The following is a 20,319-nucleotide window of genomic DNA, read 5'->3' as shown; positions in this document are numbered from 1 at the left end:
GGTTTTCAAGATTGCATAACTGCACAGAGAGGTGGTGAGAGGCCCACATGAAGAGTTCAAAATAAATTTGACAATATAGTAAATATCTGCTCAGTAATTTTCCCTGGTCTGAGAGCCACAGAATGCCAACAGAGCCATTAGTCAGGCCGGGTATGAAGGTGCCCTTATGGGACCAGGGCATATATTTCCATCCAGATGGTTCAGGACTGGATTCGCCTCACTCATCATTGACACCAACAGAGGACATCCCACCAGGGGCTCCAACCCAGGTGCTTGCTTAGGTTGCTCGAAAAGACGCCACTTCGAACGATAAGGAAAAATTAAAACGTTGCCCTTTACTCAGAGCTCTCACAATGAGTTACATCCAAACGAATCGTGCTGCTCACCTCCCATGAGGAGGCCCAGGGGTTGCATAGCAGTCCTGCAGACGTCAGCTGGGAGGCGTGGGGATGCACAGCCCCACACGGGGATGTGCTCGCTGCAGACGGGAGCTGTGGCCCCACGTGTCACTGGGGGGCGGCAGGCGGAAACCCAGCACTGACACCACACAGAAATGGGGTTCTCAGCACGGACACCGCACGGCATCCTCGAGCCAAGCATCCCCAGCTCTGGGAGGAAGCACCTGCAAGCACGGTGCCAGGGCAGTGTGTGTGCGGCTGATGGGTTGGTCTTTATGAACTTACGAACGATTCTACGAATGCAGCAGCACACGTGCGTAGCAGAGGGCAGTGTTCAGCGCTTCGGACAGCTCTCAAAACCCATTCCGCGGAAAGCGGCGAAAAAGTGATGTGCACGCTGCGGACTGGGAGCCCTGCGTCAGCAGAGCCGCAGGACCGGCAAGCTTTGCCTGCAATTGTGTCTATATCTGAGCTGGCACCCCAGAGGGACAGCCGAGCAGGCGCGAGGTGCACAGCTCCGGGACGGGACGGGAGGGGACGGGCGTGCCCCGGAGACCGGCTCCGGCCGGGCCGGCGTCGAGCGCGCAGGAATACCGCCCCGCAGCGCGGCTCGGCCCCGCCTTCACACCCGGGCGGCCCCGCGGGACGCGAGCACCCCCGGCCCGGGGTCGGCACGGCCCCGCCGCTCCCCTCGGCCGACGCCGCCGCTTCTCGGCCAACAGCGCCCCCTAGCGGACGGAGCCCGCCGCCGCCGCCCCTCCTCCGCCGCGGGGCAGCGTCCGCCGGCCCGCGCCCACCTGGCACCGCCGCGCCCCGGCCTCCGGAGTCCGCGTTCCCGCCGGGGAGCAGCGTCCCCGCCCCGGCCCGCTCCGCCGCCACCGCGGGAGGATGCGGCGCGTCCGCGGGTTCGAGCCCCCGCGTGCCCCCGGAGCGCCGGGGCGGTGGTCCGTGCCCCGTGCCGAGAGCCGGCCGGGGCAGGGGGCGGGGGATGGGGGAGCGGGAGAGGCGCGGCGCTGGCGGCACCGTCTCTGTCACCTGCGGGCGCTGCCGGGACGGCGCGCTGCCTGCGCGGCCCCAGCCCCACTGCGCTCGGGGGTCCGCGCTGCGCCTGTTGCGTTGACCTCGGCGAGGCCGCCCGCGGAGCGCCCGCCGCTGTCCGTGCCGGGACCTGGCGGTGCCCCGCGTGGGACTCTCCGCCGGTGCCTGACAGCGGCCGCTCCCTGCCTCGTCGCACGTCCCCCGCAGCTCCCGGCGGGGCTCTCTCCCCTTTTGTCTGTGTATTTTTAGGTCATTAGAGTGGAGGGGTAGGTAATCCCCAGGCTCAAGTTCCAGAGGGGCGGGTTCTGGCCGGAGGTGGAGTCACTTTTCATTTAAATCCCCGACTATAAAATGGGCTTAAAGAGAAGCGGGATCTCAGCCGTGCCGCGCAGACCCCGGCACGCAGGGTCCGGGGGGGCGGGCAGCCCTGCCCGCAGCAGCCGCCGCGGCGATGCTCCACTCGCTGGGCGCTCACACCTTGCAGCTGCTCACCCAGGCGGCCGCCTGCATCCTCCTCTTTCCCCGCTTCCTGCTCACCGCCGTGATGCTCTGGCTCCTGGATTTTCTGTGCATTCGCAAGAAGATGCTGACGATGCCCACGGCGGAGGAGGCGGCCGGAGCCGGCGAGGGGCCGCCCCCCGACGACCCTCCGGTCTGCGTGTCCGACTCCAACCGCATGTTCACGCTGGAGTCGCTGAAAGCCGTGTGGCACGGGCAGAAGCTGGACTTCTTCAAGTCGGCGCACGTGGGCTCGCCGGCCCCCAACCCCGAGGTGATCCAGCTGGACGGGCAGAAGAGGCTCCGCATCCTCGACTTCGCCCGCGGCAAGAGGCCCCTCATCCTCAACTTCGGCAGCTGCACCTGACCCCCGTTCATGGCCCGCCTGAGGTCCTTCCGGCGCCTGGCCGCGCACTTCGTGGACATTGCCGACTTCCTGCTGGTGTATATCGAAGAAGCGCACCCCTCCGACGGCTGGGTCAGCTCGGACGCTGCCTACAGCATCCCCAAGCACCAGTGCCTCCAGGACAGGCTGCGGGCGGCGCAGCTGATGCGGGAAGGGGCGCCCGATTGCCCCCTGGCCGTGGACACCATGGACAATGCTTCCAGCGCTGCCTACGGCGCCTACTTCGAGCGGCTCTACGTCATCCAGGAGGAGAAGGTGATGTACCAGGGCGGCCGAGGACCGGAGGGCTACAAGATCTCGGAGCTGCGGAGCTGGCTAGACCAGTACAAAACCCGGCTCCAGAGCCCCGGCGCGGTGGTCATCCAAGTGTAAAAAGGACCCGGCAGAAGGCGCGGGGGGAGAGGGGAGGGCGGGAGGAGGAACGCGGGGGGGCTCCGCGCCGGGGCTGCGTGCGGGCGAGATGTGCCATAGTCCTTTCTCTATTCAAATCATGTTGATTTGCCAGCCACGCTCTGTCAATACTGTATTTCCATGTGCGTTTTGTAAATAACTCTTTTTTTTTTTTTTTTTCCTTTTGAGAAGCATTTACTATTTTTTAAGGAGGCTCTCTTCCTTCGGGATCTGTTCCCAGCTGCGTGTGTGCGCGGGTGTGTGTCTGAAAAGTTGTGTACAAGTGCTCCGTGCTGCCTAGCAAGTGCTAACTGGGATTTCTAGTATTTCTTTGTGATGACCGATTTTGAAATGGGTTTCTCTAATGCCAGGAAATCGTGTCTGATGTTGTCAAATACTAGAACTGCCAATAGCCAGAGCTGAACGGAATGTCCTATTTATGGGGGGGTTTTGTAAGACGTTCGTTCACCTTTTTTTTTTAATGAATTTTTTTAAGTAATAAAGGTTGAATAAATACACATCTAACCTTGGTTGTCTCCCTCTATCTCGCTTCAGAGCTCCGCATCCCCTTTCCCTCCCGTCCACCTTCTCACTTCCTCTCCACGGCCAAGGAGCGGCTGCCTCCGAAGGATGTGCTGCCGTGGGCTGCGGCGGGACCCGGAGGAGAGGGGAGCGTTGTTAATCCCGGTGGCAACATCCACCTCCTGGGCTCCCACGGGACGGGGGGACGCGGTCCCGGGTGGGGTGGGGGCGGGGTGCGGAGAGCACCTGCACGTCGGGCAGGCCCGCTGGGCACCGCCTCAGAGGGTGGGGAGCACCGCTCCGCAGCCCGCAGGTGACGTCGATCTGGGAACCTCGCCGAAGACCCCAGCGGCAGCCCCGCACCCGACCCTAGGGCGGCTCGACGGGACGGGGCTATCAGGCTGCGCAGCCTCCGGCGGGGCTCGACGGCGGTTCTCGCCCGCGGGTGAAGGCAACGCGGGTGCCCCGTGGGGGCTGAGGCCCGAGGTGGGCGCCGAACGCGGAGAGCGATGTTCTCCACACACCCCAGAGCCGGCGGGGGGGGAGGACGTCCGCTGCCGCTCCGGAAGAGGGAAAGGTGCCGGTGCCCGAGATGCTCCCGGTGGCGGCCGCATCTCAGCTGGTGCCCGCATCGCACCACTCCCCCACGGGACAAAGCGGCGCTTCCCCAGCGTCTGCCTCGCCCAGCAAACTCGACCGTCCCTTACGTAAGGGCGGAGACGCTCCGCTACCGTGAGCGGGAGCTGTCCCCCAGCCCGGGAGCGAGGATGGGACCGAACCCCGGCTCGGTTCTCCTCGCTTTACAGTAACGCCCTTCTGTGTTTTCGCACCTCGCCATCCCTCCTCCTCCCTCTCTTAGCACAACTCAGCTGTCACTGTAGCCGTGGGCACCCCCCAGCGCGTCCCCGCCCGCCCCCAGGATTTTGGTCAAAGGGTACCGGAGGTCAGGGCTGTTGCTGGTTTGTTTCTTTTCTTACTAAGTCAGCTCTGAAGCTCCATTCCTCCTTTACACTCAACACAGAGCTCTTACTTATCACTTTCTCTCTAATCAGCATCGGGAGTAAAACGTGCTGTGAAAGCCCGGAATCCTTGAAAGGCATTACACTTTTCCCTCATACAAATCAAAGTTATCTGTTCCTATTATACCCTCTGTTTACAATAAATCATAAGCCTCTGCTTCGCTGCGCTTCTAGGGAGAACACTCGTTGGGCACAAATGAGAACAAGATGCTCTGCATCCCAAAAGCATGGGGGGTCCGGAGCCACTCCAGCTGATACAGCGCATCAAGAAGTGCCCTATCTCCATTATTTGTATTGCTTTTCGATCTCCAAAGTGCCTGACAAAGAGAAGACAGAGAGCAGCAGAGATTTATCAGCGAGAGATCTAAGTGGTGATTGTGTGTGCTGTCAATAATTAATTGAATTATGCCCTCAGTATAATCACACACAGTCCTCAGGCTGGAAGGGGAAGAGCAAGGAGGAGGCTGTGTGGTCAGAGGGGGATCTCAGGACATGGTCCCAGTCATTACATGTGATGTAACATTGCAATCTGGTGCGTTCTGAGGCACAAATGGGGAAATACAAACGAAACCAACCACTCGAGCGTTATTTGCTTTGCAACAGACATGCAGCAATAGCACTTGTTTTCAGTCTTTTTTTTTATGAGTTGTTTTCTTTACTATTTATTTTTCTTGCTGTAAATCCAAAGTTATTTTACAGTGCCGACCAAAGATGTGCTGGTCAGATGTGCTTTACAACGCAGACCAGCATCATAAAACACCCTTGACTCCAAGCTGTCGGCTTTGTATTGTTCACCTTTCAGAAGCTAAGTTAATTTTGTGTTTCTGATGCTTGAAGTAAACTAGGAGAAGAAATGAAAATGAGCCCAGCAAACATCAGGCATCCAATACAAATGAAGAAGTGACGCACTGAAAGGATCTTGCAAGCAAATTCTTACCCCAACACTAATTTTTCCATACTTCTTCCAGTCGCAAGGGAGATCAGCATATCATTATTAATTTATTATTTACTAAGAGCTGTTAGAGTGCTCTTTTGGTACACAAATGCATGAAAACAAAGAGCTTGATTCATTTCTCTCCCAAGTTTTGCCCTGGTGTGACTTCAATGACACGGGTGTAGTCACTTCAGCACCACCTGGGTGTAATTATGATCAAAATCTGGGCTATTGCACTTCCTTTGCTCTCCTAATGGTTCAAAACCTCTATTTTTCTACAGCATGCTGCGGAAGACAAGACAGCTGTTTGCAAATAGAGCTCCAAAAATCATTCTCAAGTCCCTCCTCAGTGAGTGGCAGCATCTTCTATCCTGGCGGCATTCAGCACTGTCAGTGCACTTCCCCACCATCCCACACCCTTCCTGCAGTGTGAGCATTGCACACTCTGCACTCCCTTGCACTCAATACTCCAGGTATTGAGATTTACTTCAGGTATCTTTCTGTTTCAAACACTTCTCAGCATCTGGATGCTGGAAGGAATTCAGCACCTGTGCCCCTTCTTTGCAAATTTCTCCTTTCAGACTAATGCTTGATGACGCCTCTTGAAAAGGGGCTCATTTATGACCTCCGCTTAATTGATTACTCCCTTGTGTATCCCTTGTCCTCTTGGCCAACCACCTGCATCTTCAGAGATGGTGGAAGTAGCATACAGTGATAAATGCACCAACAATCAATGGCCAAAACATCTACACTAAAACAGCAAGTATCATTCAGCACTTGCATGTTACTTCATGCTTCAGTAATGTCTAAATACCAAGATAAGGTTAAAATCTCTCCGCTAATATATTTCATACAAGAAATCTCAGGATCAGAACGTGCTATGCTTCTGCTCACAAAATTAAGGATCTCAGAGTCTGGTCCTGCACTCATCAAACAGAAGATTGGGCCTATTTTTGCATCCTCTGTCTTTTCCAAGTTAACAGAATCATAGGATGGCTTAGGTTGGAAGGGACCCTAAAGATCATTGAGCTCCTTTCTGAGTTTCTTGTTTATGTAAATGAAAGCCTACGCCTGTAAGCAGGAAGCATTTACTTCTATTTCCTTTCAAGTAATACACACTCCCCCTCTCAAAAAGACCTTTGTGATGCGGATAGATGGGGTAAGGCAGTTCAGCCTCCAACACATTGTTCCCCAATGCCCAGAATCACTCTGACATAGAGGTGATCCCTGAATATCTGATAAAGGTCACACCTAATTGCAGCACTTCTTATTGAAGACATTCAAGGATGAATTGAGCAAAGGGACACCAGCAGAAGGGGATTCCCATCACCTGCTGTAGAGTAATGGGCACTACATTCCACAAACATTGGATTTTACTGAAAACCCCCAGCATGAAGGGCAAGGACCTGAATGGAGCTTTCTGCCTCTTCTGTTCATCCTTTGTCACTTTCTTAAACTTGGATACCATCTGATATAGTCTGCCTTTGACCAAACTTTTACATTCACTCCAAGGCAGCCACAGTAGCAATCACATTCCCATTGCCTTGGTGACTCTTTGTTTGTTTGTTTGTTTTTTAAACTATTATTATAGTTATTTTTGCCTGAACAGTCAGGATGTAAATTCCTCACAGGAGCCAAAAATGAGTATGCTCAATCAAGTATACTTCTAGGTTGTCAGGCTTGATTCTCCAACTGAAGGACCACACACTGTGGAATTTCAAATTGTTCTCAAAGCACAGAACAACACTTCAGGTACCAAAAAGTGAAAAAGAAATTTGTATTGAAACATGCTTCAGAACTTACTCGGAGCTTGTTCAACTTCAGAAGCGTAACTATGCTGAAGATAAAATCAGTGCTGAAGCTCCGTCAGTGGAAATAATTTCCAAGAATAAAAACCATTATGTAAACTAAGGATGTATTTTAAACAAACATTTATGAAAAGTGATATCGTGATAAAATTTGAAGGTGTGGATTACCTTTTAAAATTCTTATGAAGGAACTGACCTTTATGAAGACTATGGGAATACACTGAAGAAATTCTGGAAGTTGCCTAACTCAAAGCAAGGAAAACACGATCGTGAGTGACTTGATCTCCTTCTATTTGTGAAGGAGGACAATCAGGAAAGAATAGGGTTTAAGTCCTTTGTCAACTGGATTTGTAATGCATGGACATAGAGAACATGCTATGCTAGTTGCACTTCAGACGCATGCATACAATTGTGAACAGAGCTCAAAATTAATCCAAAGTGGTTTTGGAACATTTGAAAGAGAGACACAGGGGACTGGGCATTTCATAGAATAAGATATTTGTTTCAAAGTGTGACAACTGCAAAAAAAAAATTAAGCAAATTACCAAGTTAATTTCTATTTCTACTTACTCTAAGTGGAACACAACAAATCATGAACATTTCTTGGGAAATACAAAATGTTAGGTGGAATTCAGCTGACCCATTTCCTGTACTTTGTTTTATCATAGTTTACTTTTTATCTTGACAGTATATTGCCCACTCCAGAATGCATGACACTGTACTGATTAAGCTAATCTGACTTTTTTGTTTGTTTGTTTTTTTATGTTCAGAGATCTAAAATTTATTTGTCAGTGCTCAGCCAATTGGTGCATCAAAGTTAATAATCTAATATGGCATCAAATTAAATAGTTTTATCCTCCCAATGTGAGAACAGTCATGGTAAACAAAAACAAGACAGATGTTTCTACAGCTTGCAGCAGTCCCTCTGAACTAGCCAGCAAGACTCCTACAATGCCTATGAAACACTTGATTCACAGGAGGAGTTTGGAGAAAGTCAGTAGCGATTTACTGGCGGAACTGAAACATAATGATATGTGCAAGAGAATCATCTCTATTTCCTGAAGTTGGTAGAGGTTAAATGGAGGTATAGAATCAGCACTTCCTGCAGAAACTGTTGGAAGCTGGAAAGATCTCCCCTGCTTTTCACTACAGCTAAATCTAATCCATAGAAAAGAGACAAGACAAAGGAAAAATTAGGCTTTAGTTTGTCTTTCCAGTAACTGTATGCACCCACAAACTCACAATTAATTTCCAGATATTCTCCCTTGAATAAGACAGTGCCTTGTGGGCCAAAGGGTGGGGAAGAAGCTATTTAAGTCACTCCAAAAGTAATGCCTCTATTTATTTCCACGGACAGTACAGCAGATTCAAGGTGCACAAGAACATTAGTTGATTGAGCAAGTCCTCAGCTACAAGAAGGTACTTTTCAACACAGTTACTACCACTAGCTGCATTTTTGCCAGCAATGAACAAGAGCTGGAATGCCACGCTCAGAAATCCACGCCAGCAGAAGAGACCCACTATTGCCACTGCTAAAAAGCACCATCCACCACTTCACTGCACTCATATCCACTGTTCAGTATCCATAAACGTTCAGTGAGTGTCAATAAATGTCAGTGGCTATCACTTTTTCTCCATGGAGGAATTCATGACGTACCTTTGCTCTACATGCACTTCCATGTCAGACAACATTCTGTCAGACTGCCTTTCTGCTGCCATCTCTCACATGTTAACAAAGTGCAACGGGATATTGTTGGGAAGGTTCAACCTATACTGCCACACCACCATTTGCCTCTGACATGGTGGATCGACATCATAAAACAGAAGGCATTACTTTCAGAGCAGCTCTTGTAGCCAGTAGGGTCTGAGAGAGAGACCACATCTCTGCATTGCAGGTGCAGGAGATATGGCCCAAAGGGTAGGATGATGAAATGAAGGAGCCTGTTGTCTGCTTCCCTGGTGCAGCACATGACAGTTGGCAAATGCATCTGGCTAAGTATTGACTGTGAAACTTGGTACTATTTTTAACACCAGGTGAACAATAAGGGCATTCATTGCAATTCCCAGGTCATTCATTTTCAGACGATGGATGTGTCATCACTGTAAAATGGAATTTGCTTTTTTTTTTTATTAAGAAACGAAATCAACACTTAAGTCATACTTTTGAGCAAGTTAAAAGACACCCAAGGGTATGATTGCCTTGTGTGCTGTTCTTGTTAATAAGGCTGAGAAAAAGCATCACTGGATAGGATTATAATCAACTGCTGCTTTAATGCAGACAATCGAAGAAGTCTCCTCGCTGATGGTTGTAAATTCGTTATTAAGGATACCACTCAGAGTCATTTGGCACAACATTTTTTTTTATGCAGGGAACAGAAAAGTGCAGTATTAGCTCCTGAGTGACTGGATGAGTTACACACCCATTAATGGTCATATCAGAAAACATTTCCCAGATTTGACTGATCTCCTACACAAATTCAGAAGATGCAGATTGTTTTACTGTTATTTACTCAAATTGTTGGTGTATTTTTTTCACTCTATCCAAGATCCTGTTAATTTGAGAACCTGGTATCATCAGGCATTGTGCATTTTGCTGCTGACTCTGAGATCACAAGAGTCTGGCTGTGTTCACCACGTATTATGAAATCTACAGGATGATGAGAGCAATTTAGTTGCACTAATCCTGTAACAAACAAACATTTCTCAAAGCACTGGAATGAGAAATGAGGGACTTGGTAGATTGCAAGTTCATTAAAGCTGGACAAATTTTTGGATGTTTAATCCACCCAAAATGCCAGTTCAACCTGGCTAAAATCCTGACAATTGCAAAATTATTCTAACAAGAATTCATTAAAATATAAACACAGTAAAACCAAAAACAGAAAACTACGTCCATATTTTCATTATAGACCACTTTTCCATTTAAGACATTTCTAAATATATTGAGATTTAACCAGAAAAGATACACAAAAAATTAAGTTTCATTTTCCATTTTGGCCAACTTAAGAATCTTTTTTCCTGTTAGACAGATGAAATAAAATACACATTACTCAAATTCACTGCTCTGTAGTCTTTCTTCCTGTTCATGAATCGTTCATGAACTGTTTATGATTTGTTAATCTATTCTTTATCCACGCACTTCATCAATCAAATTCCATGAACAAATTTCATCCAAGAACATATCAACTAATTGCTCACTTTGGGTATTTATTTAACTGTGTTATACAGCCAGCACTCACACTAACAGTGTCATATTTGCTCCACTGGCAGATATATATGTTGGGTTTTAAAATAAAGGAAGTACCAAATTTTGAGTTATGATGTTTCTCAGATGTGAATTTTCAAAGAATAATCATTAGTTTCTGCCCAGTTAATGATACTATCCATCTTCAAGCCATCAGCACATTTCAGTTTTGTGAACTGACATACATAGGTAGCTCTGAAAGTAATGCCTTCTATTTATGTCCCTGGAAACTATAACAGATACAAAGAACCCAGTAACTCTGTTTGATAGTGTTTTCTAGCTGAGAATTTGCTCTATTTGTCAAAATAGTAACTGCCACTAGCTGTGCACTTTCACCAGTGATGAACAAGAACCTGCACGCTGCATTCATAACAATCTGCACCAGTAGAAGCTACCCACCGTTTCACAGCTGACATGACAGCATCATTGCTAGGAAAACATTGCCCATGCAGTCCAGCTTTCACTGTTCTGATATCCCATGTTTGGTCTCCATAAATGTTTGGCAAGTGTCAACGAATGTCAATGGGTACCATTTTTTATGCACTGTAAAATTCAGCGACATACCTTTGCTTTATATGCATTGCCACGTCAGATGCCATTCTGTCAGACTGCCCCTCTGCTGCCACCTGTCACATGTTAACAAAAAAGTGTGACAGAATATTGTTAGGAAGGTTCAGCCTATACTGTCAAACCACCAACATTTGCCTCTGACACTGTGGGCCTACATCATAAAATAGGAACTATACACTCATGATCTATACATATAGTTGACGGGACAGACTAGACAATAAAAACACTCCTTTACAAAGAAAAACTTCAGATATCAGTATTTAGACTTCCAGCATAATTCCGAGTCTCCCTCCTGAAGTAGTTTTCACTTCTCTCTCAAAGGTGTTTATTCAAGTACAAATCAGATGTTACTGTAAAAAGCCAAAAAGTCAGGTATGTGTCACAACTGTTATGCTACTATTTGTAACCAGTTCATTAGCATTATTTATTTTATTCTGACTATATTGTCTATTCTGACTTGAGAAACCTTCCCAATGCAAATTTGCTGCCAGCCAATACATTCCCACAAATGAGAAATTTACAAACAACAACAAAAATCATTCAAAAGTTTCAGACTCTCCCTAGGATAGACTTTCAGAGCAGCACGAAGCTGCTTTCATTGTCTGATTGGCCAACATGTTTACATATCTTCCCCTGCTTCACACGCGGCCAAGCATTGTGTAGGCAGACCAGCTGGCCAATAAAATCTCAAACAGCAGTGAAACATTCCCATCAATGTAAGCAACAGTTCTCATTACAAATAATTGTCTTGTCATCTCTCCCTAGGCTCATTCTCTTTCCTTTCTTTCTCCCTGCCTGCATTTCCTCAGAGATGTTCCCTCTCCATCAACAGAGCCTTGTGTTACTTCTCTGCAGCTCTGCTGCCCTCCATTCTGAAATCTGGCATTACAGTGAAACTTCCAAGAATTCCATTCTCTGAAGCATTATGAGTCACACTGTAGTCTTCAGCAATATTTTTAAAAACGCCAGTGTTTTTTTAATCACTCTTGAGACCCGCAAAAGAAAGTAAGGATATTATCTTGCTAACTTACAGTCGTGGTTGTTTTTTTCTCTTGCCACCCACACTCTCTCATCTCTCTTCAGATACTCTGCTCCAGCCTCTCAATAATGCAGGCATATGGTATTCAAACATGCCAGAGTCTGACTTCAGGTTTTAGTCAGTTTTTTTTTCCTGTAAAAAGGACGGGGGGACATTAAGCCTGTGACCCTTTGAGAGTTTCCTTTATATAAGAGGTATTTTAAGGTCTGTACTTCAATAAGGTAAAACTAACAAATAAACATCAGATCTGAAGAAGAACACATCACATCTGAATACCAGAAATGGTATGTTAGAGTTGGTGCACAATTCGTGGGTGCAACTGAGTACATAAGAAGGGGAAAACTCCTGACTCCTACTTGCAGTGACTTCAGAGAGAGCCATAAAAAGAGGGAGCCAGTGGTTTCCAGGAGCTATAACTCTAAATACCGTTCTTGATAATTACAAAGTTTTTATCTACTCAAAGACCTTTCAACTTTGGCAAGAGAAAAAGAAACACTACTAAGCTACAGTAGGTTCACGGTTTATTTCCATTGTATTTTAACTGTTTTGTCTTTCTTCTGTGCATGAGGGATAAGGATGCTTGTATTACAACAAACTTACTTCAAATTTAGGGCAGAAGTCCCTTAAATTGCTGCTATCTTCCCTGCAGAAGCTCATGTGACAATTTGAATAAACACATCTCAAGGTAAGAGCATAACACTGGAGAATGGGCATTTGATAAAGAGGATCCCTAAAGACAGCCGTTATCTGAGTTTCAGGAGAGAACAGCTTCTTGCACGGAGCGTTCAGGGATGCCAGGAAATAAAAGAACGAAGAGACCTAAATTCCAAATTACCAGCTGATCACATGAAGAAAGTACTTTCTTAGGTCTCAAAAGTTCCTTAAAAATGGTCAGCGAGCTTGCCTGTGCAAAAGATAGTTGGAGAGAAATGCAAAAATAAACACATCACTGAGAAATGGAGGTAGGATGGGTGAGATTTGCTTAAGAAAAGGTGAGAACAGTGCTAAGTGGAAGAGAAAAGAATCCATACTAAATGGTAGCATTAGTGCAATAAGCCAGCAAGCTGCAAGTGATTAAGGATCTTCAGGAATCAAAGTTAGGTGTAGAGTTTTATATGCATACTCAGACAACACAGACTTATTGACTTATTTGTCAATAAAAAAATGAAGCTTAATCATATCAAAACGGCTCATGTTACATCCAGCTCAACTAGGGCCTTTGCAATTCACTGCCTCACATGCAAAATTGTGGAAAAGCAACAAACTTATTTCCTTTTAGTAGGATGTTACTCTGCTAGGCATCTTTCAGAAATCTAGGCCATTTTTTTTTCCACTTGATTGTCCTGATTCTAAACTTTTGGTGGATGCCCCAACTACAAGGCCAACATGTTTTATAATTACTTTACTCGCTGTGGCTTTTCAATATTAAACAGAAAAAGACTGATATATAGAATCATATAATCCCTACAATCATCCAGTCCAACCGTTCAACTACCACCTATATTTCCCACTAAACCATGCCCTTCAGTACAGCATCTAAACATTTCTTGAACACCTCTAGGGCTGGGGACTCTACCACCTCCTTGGGCAGCTTCCAGTGCCTGGTCACTCTCTCAGAGAAAAGTATTTCCTAGCAACCAGTATGAATCTCCCCTGTCACAACTTGAGGCTATTCTGTCTGGTCCTATTGCTAGTTACTAGCCAACCTACACCTCACCACAATCTCCCTTCAGGTAGTTAAAGGCAACAATAAGCCCACTCATCTCCAGACTAAATAATACCAGTTCCCTCAGCCACTCCTCAATAAGGCTTTTCTAAGAGACTGGACAAAAATATTACCATGGTCACCTAGCATAAGGCTTTTTAATCTGTATTTAGTCTCCCTAGTGTCAGAGAAGCTGTTAAACCGCAGTAACAGACATCTATACATCTTAAACCTCTGTGGTACACAGCTAGATCTCCAACTTTTTTCAGGTTCAGGTTCCTACTTATTGCAGGTTTCATTACAGTTTCAGGAGCCTACTTAAAACAGGTACCCAGTTTGGGACATTTGTCTTAAAACTGCAGCAGTGACAGGCTGAGATCTTTGGTAACTGCTAATGTCATTGATCTAGAGATATCAATTTCTGCTTCAGTTTCTCGGAATTCCAATTCTTTTCTTAACCAAAAGACCACCTCCTTTAGCTCCTTGTGTTTCCTTATTTTATACTACTTCTAAGAAAGAGTGTCTTCTGATCTGAACACCCATCACTGGAATTCAGTACATTCATCAGTGCAGGATATGACAGGCACAACAGAGATGTTTTGGTAACGGTGGTGAGGCACTGGCGCAGGCTGCCCAGAGAGGCAATAGATGCCCAGTGCCTGGAGACAACCAAGGTCAGGTTGGACAGGACTCTGAGCACCTGATGGAGCTGTAGGTGTCCGTGCCCTATGCAGGGAGTTGGACTGGATGGTTTGTAAGTGTCCCTTCCAACACAAACAATTCTATCAGTCTATGGCGCGGGCAGCAGACTTAGCAAAGAGAATGCCATCAGTCAAAAATCAATATTAAAAGAAATAAATCCAGATGACTCTGAATCATTCCTGACTGGCCTTCATACTACCACCTTCTGGCTTTTCAGGAATAATTAAAAACAGGCAGTACTTGCACTATTTCTGCATGTATAAAGCAAGCTGAAATTCAGAATTGAGTCGCTACATTTTCAACTGCAGAAAGTGGTAACTACACAAGCAATTTGTGTGAATTCACGCATACTTTTTTCAAGGCTTCACTGGAAAAGGTAATTTACACTACGAGGAAACCCAACAAAGTATGAAGCTATGAAAACGAAGGCTGTTGTGAATTTGCGTGCCTCTAAAACAGACTCTTCTGTTGTAGATTCCAGGATCGCCAGACTAGGCTGAATGGAAGCCAAAGCCTAGAGTGATCCACTTTCTAGTAGAGTTGCCTACATATATACGTGAAAAACAAAACACAGAAAGCAATATTGAGGAGCTCATAAGGAAAGTAATATCCAATTAGTTAGTAAGGAACTCAGGAGCAGACTTACTTCAAAGGATTCGTTGTTTCTTTTTTTCCTTAATCTTTCTAAGCATTCTTTTAAGAACTCCCTAATGACAATGATTTAGTCATAAAATTATTATTTTGTTCACTCATTTTCTATCAGATGTCTCTTCAATATCATTTCTGGGGAAAAAAAAAAGAAAGAAAAAGAAAAATAGTACTTAGAGTAATCAATGGGTAAGCATCCAAAAATTTAAAAGACAAAGGATGCATATTTAACAAGATTATCCATGAACTGCAACATGATAGGAGTTACAGCTGCAACAGAGATTTAACTGGGGAAGAACTTATGCAGATTTGCAGATGGAAGTCATGTCTCAAAAAATGTATTAGGCATTTTTAGAAATGAGTCAATAAGATAAGCTGTTCACCGCAGTGTAAGAATTCTCTACTTGAATACTTGAGTGCATCTACCATGATTTCCATAAAGCTTTGGGAAGAGCAGAGACTGTTAAGCAGAGTGAAGCTGCCATGACACAGGAGGAACAGTTTTGTTTTGCATTATTAGCTTCTCCAAAGTTAGGAAAGAGCTAATGATCAACGGTCTACAGGGAGGAAGGTTACTGCAAGGTGGTTTTAATTATATTTTCTGTCTTTAGTTCCATTAAATCATTAAAATATATTTCTTCTAATGAATTAATACCAGTGATTCAGAGTATTCCTGATGATGTCTTTTAATCTCACTGAAAGTTGGTGGCATTTAGACTATCAAAATATTTTGGATAATTCTGTTTGGAAATTAAGTTTCTCCATCTTAATAAATACAAATTAATGTGCTTAATAAATACAAATTAATTATTTTAAAACTATGTGGTCAATAAACTGTATAACTCTCTCCTCGCACGGAGAAGAGAACTGAGGTAGGTCAGATTAACATGAAGGGCTAACACCATGTCAAGCCACTATACTAGAAAATTGTCATTTGTACTGAGCCCCTTCCTAAGATAAATTAAATTTAACTTAAGCTTTTGACATAGTGGAAAATATGACTAAAATATAGATGCATTTTTAAAAGACATTTTTTGAAAGGAAATGACCAAGTTTTCATGTTGCAATATTTCATATCTTAAAAATTACTTTAAACAGGACATCTCTACCTTAGCCAAACACTACAATTTAAATAACCCAAAGTAACATTAATTTGAAGCGTTTTTTTTTTTCCAGAGGATGTTCAAAAATTCATCTTTTTGTTCACTCTTGAGATGGATGATGTACTTCTACAAATTTTTAATCATTCCATGAACAGAGTCAAGTGAGGTGATCCTTCCCTTCTGCTCAGTATTGGTGAGGCCATACTTGAAGTACTGGGTCTAGATCTGGGCTCCCAGTACCAGAGAGAGAGCACTTCTGGAAAGACAACAAAAGACCACTAAGATCATTAAGAGACTGAACCATCTCACCTATGATGACAGGCAGAGAGTTGAGATTATTTAGCCTAGGGACACGCAGACACAATGGGGTTTCCTTGAGGTCTGCAGTGAAGGCGTAAAAAAGACAAAGACAAATTCTTCTTAGAGGTGTTCAGTGACAGGACAAGAGGAAACGGGCGCAAACTGAAACAAGAGGATTCATCTGAAGATCAGAAGATTACTGTGAGGGTGTCCAAGTGCTGCTATGGGCTGCCTACAGAGATTGTGGAGTCTCCTCCTTGGAGATATTCAAAAGTTGCCTGGATGTGGTCTTGGGGACCCTCCTCTGGGTATTTCTGTACGAGGAGGGGACTTGGAACAGATGGACAGAGATCCCCTTCCAGCCTCAGCCTCACCAATTCTGTGGTTTTGTGAAATATTATATTTTGACAAAAATGGAAAATGAAAGAATTGAGAAATCATTTTGAAGACTAATTATTAAACAAGAAAACTAAGGAAAAAAAATGCCTGAGCAGCTAAAGTAGCAGCAGAATCTTGATGGTGCTGTTATTTATAAAAAGTGATTAACAAAACATCTAGGAAAAAAAGTAAAGCAGTAGGAGGACATATGCATCCTTAGATCACAAAAGAGTCAGTAAGTTAATTTATTATGCGGACAATTACATTGACATGCCAAGAGAAACAGGTACTGAGAAATGGAAAAATTAAAAAGAGAGGAATACAGATTAGCATTTTCTCTATTGAAGTTCAAGGAATTCTAGCACTTTCCAGTACACCACCCTTTTACTTTCATAATAATAATGGAACAAACACTATCAGAAAATATGTATGAACCCAAGTATAGACCAAGAGCACACTGGAAAAAATCAGCAATAGAATACATGTAAGCAAGCAAGACATCATGGGACAAGTTTGGCTGGAATGTAACACTGGAGGGAACCTAGTCCAACCTACTGCTCAAAACATTCCCAGCTATGAGATTTGACCAACTCACTCAAATATGGTTTGATCTTGAAAACCTCCCAAGACTAAAATTTGCTGAGCTATTGATTCCGATGCTTGCATGCCATCACTCTGGAAATGGTTTTCCTTAAATTCAGCCTGAACTTCTCTTGTTTCAACCAGTTATCTCTTCTTACTACTCATTACTGCAAAGTGCTCAGCCCTATCTTCTTGGTGATCTCCAGCTATAAGGTCCCACAAATCCCTTTTCTTCAGGCTGAAAAAGCCTCACAAGGCAACTCCTTCAGACCCCAGCCATCTTGGTGACCATCCACAGGCTGCCATTCTTCAGGAACCCTTCCAATATACAAGTTAGTACCCTTCAGGAGCACAGTGCTACAGCACTGTCTCCACAGACAGTAGCTCCCTCAGCCCTCCCACCACAGGCTCTCTCCACAGGCTGCAGCTCTAGCCTGGGTCCTATTCCCTGGGAGGGCTCTTCATGAGCTGAGCCTCCTCCAGGTCATATCCACTGCTACATCATGTCTGCACTTGGGAGGTCTGCTCCATCAGAATTCCAGCAGCACATGGCTGCAGAGAAACAGCTTTCTCTACCATGGACAGCTTCTGTATTCACAGTGGCCACCCCAGTGTCTCAGAACTACACATTTACCATTGTTGCCCATTTAGGATGCTTAAAGTTCTGCCTGTAACTTCCAGATGTACTGCTAATCTATAATAAATACTATTCCTGAGCATAGGACTTGTACAATAAGAGGAGCATCCTTGAAGAAGGGGGACAAGTCCAAAACAGTAACCCATCAGTAGATACCAGGTAGAGACTACAACTAAGCATCCTTAGAAAACCTGTGCCAAATATGTACAAAGTGAGTAGTGGGACCACATCCACAAAGGATCAAAGACCAAAGATCTCTACACAAGTGCAGAAGACTCAGTTATGTTTTTGTAACCTTGTGCTGGAATAATGCTATGAACACGTAGCAGGTAGGTGTGACTTGTGCATTAGATAAGCATATATCACAAATTTTCAAATAGATATAGAAGGAGATATGAAGCCCCAAGGAACCTGATCTTGCACCCTGCACAGAAATAAAGAAATACCTCCTCTCTAAACACTTGTCTTTTCGATGCATTTTGGGAGATTTTCAGATTATCAATGCTTGACATTTCTTGCTACCAAAGCCTTGTTACATAAGGCAAATACAATAGCCTTTACAATTGCCTATTTCACAAAAGAGTTGGTAAAACTTAATCTTGCAGAACAAACAGAAAACACGGAATTTTGTAAGATTTCTGTATTTATGAATAAACTTTTGCTTAGTCGTATTCAGACCAAATTCCACTTAGGCAAATACATGACTTGCTCTTCTTAATTGGGATAGACTCATGCATATGGTAAAGTGCTTTCGTGAATCTGGTCATAGCAGAAAACCATAACAGGACTTTGTATCTGATTACAGTTTCTTTCAAAACTTTACCCACAAATGATTCACACTAGCCCAAACAAAACTTTATGAACTGCAATGTAATTAAAATACTGAAACTAAAAGTAATGGAAGAACATATCAAGTCTGGAAAGAAACAGTGGCAGTACACAGCAGAGTTCACTCAGTGTTACTTCAGATTTCCATCTGTCACCCATGGTGACAGATAAACAGCACTTAAATTTGTAAGTTACGTTGGATCATTATGAATGCTAGTGAAAAGAGCAAAATACAGTGCAAAGGCATCTAAATATCAGAATGCATAGCCCAAGGCTGTTTGCTTTGCTGTACACAATTCCCATTAAAACAATAAGGTGAGCAGAGTTTGGCTCCTGAAGAGAGAAAACAAAGGAACAAATCTAAAGCCCACTGAAGTCAAAAGGAGACATTCTTCTGACCACAGTGGGCTTTGGATATCATCCAAAATTTGATTCATTCTGGAAAAACGCAAGCTAAAGGAAATAATCATTCAAAAAGTATCCAGGAGAGGGATGTTGAGAAAACCTGAAAATGAAAGAATACCTAGGATACTTTGTATAACATACGCTACATGACAAGAGCTTATGAACAGATACAAGATCATACCTTTTCTAGAAGTTTACTAATACAGAAATGAAAAAATAAGAGAGTGGAAGAACACCCATTTCTGCAGTTAGGGAGCAGAAGGGAAATCACATTACAGCACAGACAAGTTGTACTGTATGGAATTTATATTTAATGCTTGACACATCAAAACAATAAAGCATGTGTGAGAAACCACTAGTTTCTCAGCTACACTACTAGATACATGTTTAGTAGTATTTGTAAAGATGGAACACGCAAATGGTTTGCGCATAGGAATTTATGGTCAGGCTTCACTAAGAAGTTTATTACTAGGACCCCTTCTAGTTTTGGTGATCAAGGTCAACAGAACCTCTGAAGATTCTACCTCTGCCATTATACAGAAGTACATTGTACCAAAGCAAGTATGTCGCTCTTCCTATGTGGTAGAAGGATACACATTATCATTCTCCTATATACCTTGTTGCTGTCAGATTAAGAAAATTCATAAGGAAAACTTCTATATGTACTGAGATATACACTCAGTAGAATGACCTTATCCTCAGGATCAAACACACTCAGCATGTTCTATAAACCATCAGCAATTCTTTTCCAACATTTACCTTGCTGAGAGCTGGATTTCAAGACACCTGTAAGCACATCCTACGCAGCAGAAAAAAATACCATAAAGGTAACTTCTTTCTGCCCACAGAAGCACCTACCTTATCACCATTTATTCAGTAACAGAAGAATGGTTTGCATGAAGAATAATCTGGTTATACTAAAAAGTTACGGCAGTTGTTCAGGCAGCAATTCAGAATGCCTTGGTCCTTTCTCCACTATCACTACCATTGAAAATCCTCTCACATATAGAAATAACAAGTCATGCGTGGCCTAAAAAACAAGATTCATAGTCTTTGCCATTTCCTGTTTCATCTGTCCAGGTGACCTCTATACATCCTTTTGTTGAAAATATATAGAGAAGAGCAGAGAATCAAAAATCACTGAATATTGTAATATATATTTGTA

General features: G+C 44.4%; 1 protein-coding gene across 1 annotated transcript; it reads left to right on the top strand.

The window, feature by feature from the left end:
• The first annotated feature begins 1,884 nt into the window (after window positions 1-1,884).
• Window positions 1,885-2,738, top strand: DIO3 (iodothyronine deiodinase 3). The gene has a single exon (XM_065755674.1). It carries the CDS (start codon window positions 1,888-1,890, stop codon window positions 2,710-2,712), a length of 825 nt encoding a protein of 274 aa, XP_065611746.1. The 5' UTR covers window positions 1,885-1,887; the 3' UTR covers window positions 2,713-2,738.
• The last annotated feature ends 17,581 nt before the right edge of the window (window positions 2,739-20,319 follow it).

The sequence above is a fragment of the Cyrtonyx montezumae genome, unplaced genomic scaffold, assembly GCF_038088225.1.
Source record: "Cyrtonyx montezumae isolate F1298 unplaced genomic scaffold, pur_monq_1.0 scaffold_10, whole genome shotgun sequence".
Lineage (NCBI taxonomy): Eukaryota > Metazoa > Chordata > Aves > Galliformes > Odontophoridae > Cyrtonyx > Cyrtonyx montezumae.
Note: the sequence above shows the minus strand (reverse complement) of the source record. Positions and strands in the feature narration are given on the sequence as shown.